Genomic DNA, 10092 nt, shown 5'->3' with positions numbered 1-10092 from the left:
TTGATGCACTTGGGAGAGAATTCTTATCTCGCCAGATAATGTCTGTGTAGAAAAATAGGGTCAGAGGTCTCTATGGCTATGACCCACCTTTTGTTGCATGTACGATTTTCCTACGCTAAAAAGTATTGCACCAAGTATTGATAATTTGCAAATTAATCAATAATGATTAGATTAATTTTTTCAAAGTTTTGATCAGTTTTGCATTGAATGAAACAATGGTCACGTAGGCGAGATTGCAGGGTATAAAATGCTGGAAGAAGAGCGTTATCCTGTGGGTAATTGACTATGGTAAAATACGTATCTCATGACTGAAGTCTTAATGTAAACATATTTTAATAATATCATTTTTACGATATGAAAAAAAGCGAGTATATTGAGCCCTTGAATATTCTCTATGCACATTGTATCATTATACATATGATGCTACAAACTAAAAGGGAAGACGTGATGTGATTGAGGATAATCTATTTAAGGGGATAACACATACATAGTCGTCCTTAAATCATATGTATTCACACAATGACGTGGGTCACTGAGATAGCAGGGTTTAGGGTCATCTCTTGACTTCCACAAAGCAGTGTGCTGGAGTATTGCTGTTCCTTCACATCATGAAGCACCCAGGTATTGTACAATTCATAGCATTTATCGATCAGTCACTAACAACCATTGTTTCTCCTAAAATATTTATTTTATCTGTTGAATTTATCTACCGGTTTGATTCTTCAAGAATTTACAGAAGATTTACTTGGTTTCAGATTTCCCTCTGGGACAATATTCTGGGTTGTGTTGCCAAGTTGTACTTTTATTCCTGTTTTGTACTCTGTATATCAATGAATCAAGTGCTAAATTATTTACACCGGGTAAAGAATACGTTTACTCTTATGATGCTACCACCAGTGCTGGCGTTTTTTTACCATCTACTGCAGAATCTGGTTGGGGTGTTCATGGAAAATTGATAATTCAGGCTCAAGATGAATTTGTTTTAATGCAGGTGTGTATTAAACTTATCGGTGATATCTCACATTGAAAAGCTGTTACATTTACTAGTCAATTACAGAAATTTTATCACGTAGTAAATATGCTTTTAGTTACAATCATTGAAAATTAGTGCCTGGAATGGACGAGTCAATAGGAGAACCGAAGAACGAATAGATATAAAAGATGACGCTGCAGAACTGTTGAATCCTTTTCGAGTAACGTATAGACTTGGAGATGTTTTAAATATCAGTCTGCAATCCGAGCCTCTTTGGGCTTCCACAATTAAACAAAGTATTGCAGGAATCTTACAGTTGGATATCGTCAAAATTCGTGCAGAGTTGGCTGCAGCATTCAATTCACTTGAGGTGATTAGTCCACGAACAGATTAATGTTAATATTTCCTAATCATTTTTTTTTCAATCTTTGATTTGTAACTGTTCAAGACTAATCACTATGGTCACTGCAATATCGAATACGTTGTGACTCCTGAAAAGGATGACAAAAAGTTGGTAAGGAAATCATTTGACCCAAGAACGTGTGACGGACATCCAGCGCGAACATGGAGCAACGTACCTCGCATGATTTGCCCAAACAATCATCAAGTAACTACAATAATTGCGCTTTATCTGATGATGTAGGTAGTCTGCATTTAGAATTGGATAGTACAACAATATTATTCATTATTTTAGAATCCTGTATTAAAGTCCAGCGAACGATTATACAGAGTTAAAATAGACAATGATACTGATACTATCGAGTTTGTTAATGCGACTGGTGGAATTTATGTTCAACCATTTCAGAGTTTCGGTGAAGCTCAGTTTTCTTTTACAAGGTATATTCTTACTTAAAGAGTATTACATCCTAGATTTCACTTACAAATTATGCTGCATTTCTCATAACATCTTATTCTCATGACAGACAGGTCTTCCAACTTCTATCGACAATTGATATAGCTACTGAAATTCCCACGGAAACTATGACTACTTTTGATCTCATAAACGAACTACCAGAAAGTGATATTACGCAGCTGAGATATATTCCCTGGAAAACGGAAATATTCAAATCAGTAAGTGAAAATTAGAAACTCTACGTAATTATGCAGCGGAACATTATTAACTTTATTTTTGAGAAAATATTAAAACAGATAAATATTCAAAATTACATATTATGTTTCAGATAAAATGCTTATTGGATGAATTGAGTCATCGACTAGAAAATGCCGGGCTGGATATCGATGTAGAAAATTTACACAACACTACGATATCTGATCTTCTCTATTATATGGGAATGTTAGAGCGTACTACCTTGCAAACGGCTTATAATGGAATATCTGGCACAAGTTACAAAGAAGAAACTATTAGGTACCTATTTTAACTTGGTGAATTTGAAATGTTATTCAATTGCAATGATTTTACAGGAACTTATTTCTCGAAGCATTGCCACAAGTTGGTAGCAAAGCTGCAGCACTTTTCGTTCTAGATTTGATACAGCAAAGAAATGTCTCGGATATTATTGCAGTCCAGCTTTTAACACACTTGCCATTTCATATGCGAAGTCCTGATGTACAATTACTTGTTGATTTACAAGTATTACTGAACTTACCAGACAGTTTCGCGACTGAAGTTCAAAATACAGCTATCTTAACATTTGGCACGCTAATTTACAAAACTTGTCTTTTGTATTGTCCATATGAAATGCTCGATGATTACGTACGCCTTTATCTTGACAAATTTACTGGTAGGTAGTACACTCCTAGCTGTGATTGAAGATATATCAAAGGTGAGAGATAGTCTGATATATTCGTATGTTCCAGAAAGCAGACAGTATGAAAAAAAAATGGTATGGCTCGAAGGATTAGCTAACATCCAACTTGGTAAGGTTGTTGAATTTTTGGAACCTATTGCAAGAGGAGATTCCACAGACTCTCGACACCTCCGTTTTCTTGCTGCGTTAGCATCACTACCTACGGCTCCTCTAAGGCCTGATGTGGTATGGTTGAAAAATATACACCGATAAAGTTAAATTCTATTGGCGATTGCAATAAAAATTTTTTCTCAGATTCATCCGGTATACTGGCCAATCTTGGCTAACAGAACTGAGCACTTAGAGTTAAGAATCGCTGCTCTTACTCTACTTATCATTTCAACTCCATCTCCGAGTAGATTGATATCTCTTTACTGGTACATGCAAGGAGAACTAGATCAACATTTATACAACTTTTTTTATACAACTCTGAAGTCATTGGAGCGCACCAATTTCCCTTGTTTCACTCACATGTGAGATTTAGAGTTGAAACAAACTTCAATACCAAGTCCTCGACTTTCACATACCCTGTGATTTCCTGAATGTTAATGATTTCATTTCAGAGGTGTTATTGCCGCACAATTTATACGTGTACTTCGGAAACCGCCAACCACAAGACATTTAGTAACTGGGAACTATGTACTTGATTATCAAGACACATATCGACACTTTGGTGCCATGATGCAAACTGTTGTAATCGGAAATCCTGTATCGAATATTCCTACCGTATTGTTTATGACGCTCAATAATCACAGAGCTGGTATCAGCTTAAATCAAGTTTCGGTGAGGTTTTAATTATTCACTGAGAATCAATCAGAAAGAGTCCTCGTGATCAAAAGATCTAATTATTTTCTATTGTTTCGGCAGTTGTATATCAAAGCTGATGGTGCATTGGAAAAATTAGTACCTTCCAAAGAATCTGGGAACATATTGGATCTCCTAAAACGACTTAAAATCAGACAACAGCCAGAAAAACCTGTCCATGTCGAAATTATTGCACAAATTCAGGGAAAGGCAGTATTATGTTTGCATTTGAATGAAACCAATGTCAAGAAGGGCTATAAATGTAAGTTGCATTATTCCACACGATCCTATTCTTACACTATTTGTTGAACTAATTCTGATTTTGAATCCAATTCTTTTAGTTTTAATGGACCTCACTGAATATGCCTATATATTTCAAAATATGGCATTTCATATTAATCAGCAACGTATCAATGTCCCCTTGACCATGGATTCTGTACAAATAACTGATATGGGCACCCATGCCAGAATTTCAGCAACGGCAACATCCCTATTTTCAATGAGAGGAGATTTCACATACATACCACTTGGGCGTAACAATCATATGACATTACGGTATGACTCATATCGACATAGTTGTGAGCATAGGTCATACGATCATAGATTGTTACACGCTTCAATCCTATACAAAAGATATGTCAACAGAATTTTTTGTCTATTCCAGAACCTCGATCCATGGAGTCGAAGCCATTCGAACTTATAATCCAATAACAGGCTTGTGGCATGGAGCACAGAGATCTCAGTCTATTCATGCTTATTTTCCGATAAATGTCACTGTTGGAATGGACCTCAAGTTATTCTTCTCCTTTATTACTCCTGCAGGTCTGTAGGGTTAAAATAGCTAAGTTGCTGATTTATAGTAAATAAATTTAATTTAAATAAATTTTTATTTAAAAAATTTTTTTTGCTTTTCTTTTTTCCAGAGTCTATAACCACCGGTATTACTGCTCATGCAAGAACTACAACGAGTATTAGAGGTCCGGAAGCGAAATACCAGCTAGAGTTAATGTGTGCAAACTGTCCTATAGTTTACACCATAAAAAAAAATCCGGAATACAAATCAAAGGTGATAGATAAGATATACGTTTTTTTATTGTGACAATTTCTCATTCCTTGTAATGATACATTTTTGTCAGGTGTTCACAATACTTCAGCTCAAAATACCGGAACTAGGTGGCCAATTGAATATAAAACTGTTTGATTGTGATTCTCCAATAACCCAAGATCACTTATGGGCTGACGTAATAACTTCCCATCGCAGTAATTATCAGTGAGTATGACGTACTTGGCAGGCGCTTTCTGGTTTTCTGAGTTAGCAAATTAATTTGTTAGAATAATTAATTGTCTATTTCATTTTAACAATAGAATCTGGCCAGCTTTGAAATTAAGTATTTTGGGCTTTCATTTCATGGATTACTTCACTTACGTACCTCCAGGAGGGAGTTGCGGACTTGCTGCTCATGTTGAAGTATATAGTGTACAACCAACTGAGGTTGGTGATAAATGAATAGAATTTGAATTATTATTTCACACCCATGCTGTTATGTTAATTTGATGATTGCCTTAGGTAAAAGTAGAATTTGTAGAAAATCGTAAGGAAAGTCTAATTTCTCTAACTCGTCGACCCATTGGTTCCACAACAGTGCTACAAGAATGGAATGTAAGCGTATTTTACCAAACTGTGGATTGGGCTGCAGACGAGCTTAAAATTAAAGCGATCAGAACAGAAACTGGAGTAAAGCCTTGGAAGGTAGATTTTACAATTATGAGAAATCCATGTATCACGGACACAGAATGTGTGACTCATGAAATTTTTAGATCTGTATTCAGGCCGACAGAAAATTGCCTTGGGAATGGAATCCACTGCGTAATTTCCCAAGTAGCCCATCTTTGATGACATTAAATATTACATGGGGATCTGCTGATACAGCCAAGGGGAAATGCCGTGGTTCATCAATATTAATAAATTTACAAGGTGAAGTCAGTCCTCTTCAAATCAAACAGAGTCAACTGATGGATTGGCCCTATGAAGAGTGCCGACAGCAATCTTCACGAAAAAAATCTACTCCCTTTACAGAAGCCTGCTATCAAGCCTCTAGAGAATTATCAACATTGCGAAGATACGAGGTCTCAATCGCGTACGCAAACGTGAGTTACTTTTGTTAACAATTTTGGAGGAATCTAAAAATAATCAAGTTATTATATTGCAGTTACCGGAAGTAGCATGGCAGAGTGCATGGAAGTTGAGAGCTCTGCATGATTTAATAGGTGGTAACGGAAGCATTGCCAATCACTCAGATAAAATAATAGTCAGCGCAGTTTTTCCAAAAGATTCATCGAGAGCGGAGGTGCAAGTGAACAATGAGAAAATTTCTATTGATGTGAATCTTAGTATTATAGATTACTTTTTAATAAAGACTAGACTGCATAAATATTGGGACAACTCGATGGTTCAAAATTTTTTCGGTGAGTTCATTTATGTCTCATTCCCATAATATATGTATAAATGGACAAAACAACGATGTAGTAATGATGCCATTATTTCAGGTAATTGTCTAGTCACACCAACGTATTTGAGATCAACGTACAACTATTCGTTTTTGTTTCCACAAACTGAAGAAACGTTATTACTCGCCCATTGTCGGGGCAACAAACCAGGATTTGCATTAACAACGAAGAGTGATTCCAATAGCTCTACTCTAATACTTTACGAAAGCACTGATCAAATAAAAATCGTGCCAGAAAGTGGACGGGTAACTGTTTACAATCACGATGCGAACCTAAACTTGGAGCAAAACTATGAATTTCAAGATGTTAAGGGAAAAAAGTTTGTTACATTTTCATCTTAATTACAGTAAATTATAATTGGATCTTGAAATCTATATAATATTTATATATAATAGGATAAGGGTGGGCGAAAATACGATAGAACTTCTGTACCCAGACATTGCATTATTCGTCTATTGGACACCCGATCAAACGGTCCTACTATTTCCGAATCATATTTTGGAATATTCCTGCGGTCTCTGCGTGGATCATAACGACGGAACTTCATCGATGCGTGATTAACTAAATATGGGTATCCGCCGGGCTTCGCTGGAGAGAGCCGAAAAATTTAAATATTTTCGTAACTTTCAATCGTTGATTGATTTTGTGATCTGATTATGGGGCTGGAATCAAAATACATGTAAATATCGTAGTTAAAACGTTTCCTTCATTTTATGCGAAGGTGATATCAGTTTTTCCTTTATTTATCAGATACTGAGTCTCCCCTGGTCACTGGTCCTTGATGGCGCCTTATTGCAATCACATAGCACACTGTTGTCAACACATTCGTATTGCTTGATGTGGGACTTTTTGTCATCGCAAAAGTGTTTTTCACCCCTAAAAATTTGCAAAGACTACAGTATTTGGTCTTTTTCACCCCGAAAAATACCAGGCTGATTCTTGATTTTTTTTCTAGATTTATTGCAATGTCTTCGTATTTTCTTCGATTTTTTTTCGATTTTTCGATTGATTTTCCACTTACGGCATCTTCTCGACCTTCTGAGAGAGCATAATCATACGGAACAGAAGGTCCGTCATTCCAAATTCATTTCCGATTCTTCCCTGATTTTTCGCAATTTTTTCCGATTTTTTCTTGATTTTTTCCGGATTTTAAAAATTATTTTTCACTTGAGCCGCCCCTGGATGGATACGGGCCCTGAAAATTAATTGTCCGGCACTATTTTTAGGCCCCGCCCTCAAAGGCCACGTGACTAGTCTTCGGAATACAGCTAGCGCCATGTGGCGGACTTTTCGTGAACTAAAATTCCAGGTTTCTTGCCCCTTGACGTCAGGCAATGTGATGCGTAAACGAGATGTATTTCGGGTCAATACTTTTCCGGTTTTGCTCGGAGAAACGACAAAACTTTTGCTTTTTGGTCGTTCCGGCGAAGCGACAAAAGTTTTATAATTCATGCTATAAAAATGCAAAACTATTGACCATTCAGCCGCGAAAAAACGGCGAAAGTTTTGTTGGTTTCTCGACTAAAACCGGAAAAGTATTGACCCGAAATACATCTCGTTTACGCATCACATTGCCTGACGTCAAGGGGCAAGAAACCTGGAATTTTAGTTCACGAAAAGTCCGCCACATGGCGCTAGCTGTATTCCGAAGACTAGTCACGTGGCCTTTGAGGGCGGGGCCTAAAAATAGTGCCGGACAATTAATTTTCAGGGCCCGTATCCATCCAGGGGCGGCTCAAGTGAAAAATAATTTTTAAAATCCGGAAAAAATCAAGAAAAAATCGGAAAAAATTGCGAAAAATCAGAGAAGAATCGGAAATGAATTTGGAATGACGGACCTTCTGTTCCGTATGATTATGCTCTCTCAGAAGGTCGAGAAGATGCCGTAAGTGGAAAATCAATCGAAAAATCGAAAAAAAATCGGAGAAAATACGAAGACATTGCAAGAAATCTAGAAAAAAAATCAAGAATCAGCCTGGTATTTTTCGGGGTGACAAAGACCAAAGACTGTAGTCTTTGCACATTTTTCGACGCGAAAAACATCAAAGACTATAGTCTTCGCACATTTTTCGGGGTGAACAACACCAAGGACTATAGTCTTCGCACATTTTTCGCGATGTTAAACAATCGATGGTACCGCGTACGTACATCCTTTCAGAAGAAATACAAGAAGCCAGCGAAGAGAGAGAGACATATATTTGGGAAAGGATTAGCAATGGATTAGTATGCGGTTACTACGACGCCATATATTCGGTTGACTATGAGTCCAGCGTCCAGTTGTGATTGTGCAGGCACTCGGGAAGTAGTGTTGCGTTTGATCTACATATTTTCAAAAAGTACTTTACAATCGGTAGCTACTGAAAGACCTATATAATTGGACATTACGTGAATTCCGTGATTCGGCGACTTTTCCATAAGCACTGGTGAGCATACTGTTTTTACCGTGACCATCGTATGTCCGGGCTCACGATCGGTCAGCAATTCGTTTCAAAAAATTTGAGCTGGTGGTAATGCGACATGAACGTGGAATTTTGATAGATTTCAAGTAACGATCGAACTTGATGGTGGGAGAGATTGAGGTATTTGCGCAAATACAGAAAACTTTGAATATTCACAACTGTATTCCCTGTATTTAACATTGGAGGGGTATAAGGGTCACGATTTTGCGCTGCAGATATATATTTTATTGTTTGAATTCTGAATAACTATACCTAGTTCGTTACACATTATTTTATTCCTATAGCATTAGTATTGTTTTCTGAATTTATCTGTTCTTTTATTCATTTATTCATTTATTCAGTAGTTATCTATTTATTCATTAATTGAATTAGAAATTTATACCTGATGCCCATGTACTCTCAATGTAAAGCAATCGACGCGTCTATGATTTCTCATGTTAGTAGTCATTCAATCATGAAGTTCTCAAGTGCGGGATAGTGATCCCCGCGTTCAAACACTGTAATTCATCTGTCCGGAGGATTTGGGAATTTATCATAGGTTTAGAAATGATCTCCGCTGTTATATCGTCAACAAATTTATTCACATATCTTAGGTACAGGTTTACAATTTTACTTTATTTCATGTATGACATTTCTTTCAGGCTTTCAATCAGTCATCACCGTGCCTAGTGCATCGCAGTACTCATTCAACTTCCAACCACGAAGGGCAGGAGTTACATGGCATCGCACGATTCGTTTACAGGTATGAAATAAGTATCAGTACGATATAAGTTAGAGTATATTATGGAAATATATTCAATGTAATATATTATAACATCACATTAGTAGTAATATATTAACAGATAATATAATATAACATTTAACTAATATAGTGACAAAGAATATCATATTGGTAATAACATATTCTTATATTACGACATTATTAATGCACTGTTCGTATATTTCAGGTACTCGGATATGCTGTCGCCGCAGTTATGACCCCCTGGACTTCTCCTGTTCATCAGGGGGAGTCCAGGGACTCGTCCCCTGGGACTGCGCGGCCTCCCACCGCCCCCGGGGTCCCAGGGGACCCAGTCCCCGAGGACATGTCTTCGGGGATGCGGTATCCCCGCTGGAGGGGATGCCATATCCCGAGAGACATGTCCTCGGGAACTGGTCTTCGGGGACGCATGTCCCCCCAGGGACACGTCTCCGGAGATGCGGTATCCCCGCTGGAGGGGATGCCGTGTCTTTGGGGGCGTGGCCTTGGGGGAATACGCGTCCTCGAAAATCCCGGGAAAAGGAGGTCCCAAGCGGACACTTTGTTTTTCGTTTCTCTAGAGAAATCAAGAAAACGAGTGACCGCTTGGGACCTCCTTTTCCCGGGATTTTCGAGGACGCGTATTCCCCCAAGGCCACGCCCCCAAAGACACGGCATCCCCTCCAGCGGGGATACCGCATCTCCGGAGACGTGTCCCTGGGGGGACATGCGTCCCCGAAGACCAGTTCCCGAGGACATGTCCCTCGGGATATGGCATCCCCTCCAGCGGGGATACCGCAT

General features: G+C 38.1%; 1 protein-coding gene across 2 annotated transcripts; it reads left to right on the top strand.

Moving 5' to 3' along the window:
- Positions 1-44: 44 nt before the first annotated feature.
- LOC105683132 lies at positions 45-9514 on the top strand. 2 transcript variants are annotated; one of them, XR_007279088.1, is made up of 23 exons: positions 45-621; positions 756-991; positions 1089-1343; positions 1422-1580; positions 1668-1810; positions 1897-2044; positions 2155-2339; positions 2396-2715; positions 2792-2967; positions 3037-3254; positions 3345-3564; positions 3649-3847; positions 3927-4140; positions 4250-4407; positions 4509-4651; positions 4722-4855; positions 4951-5077; positions 5153-5335; positions 5404-5733; positions 5796-6051; positions 6133-6412; positions 9194-9294; positions 9500-9514. XR_007279088.1 is itself a non-coding variant. In XM_012395504.3 (22 exons), exons 1-22 carry the CDS (start codon positions 609-611, stop codon positions 6652-6654), a joined length of 4263 nt encoding a protein of 1420 aa, XP_012250927.2. In that variant the 5' UTR covers positions 45-608; the 3' UTR covers positions 6655-6783. The 2 variants fall into 2 exon arrangements, 1 of the variants encoding a protein (XP_012250927.2); XM_012395504.3 differs by lacking the exons at positions 9194-9294; positions 9500-9514 and adding an exon at positions 6489-6783.
- Positions 9515-10092: the final 578 nt, after the last annotated feature.

Source organism: Athalia rosae, chromosome 6, assembly GCF_917208135.1.
Source record: "Athalia rosae chromosome 6, iyAthRosa1.1, whole genome shotgun sequence".
Lineage (NCBI taxonomy): Eukaryota > Metazoa > Arthropoda > Insecta > Hymenoptera > Athaliidae > Athalia > Athalia rosae.
This window is presented reverse-complemented; position numbering and strand designations above follow the sequence as displayed.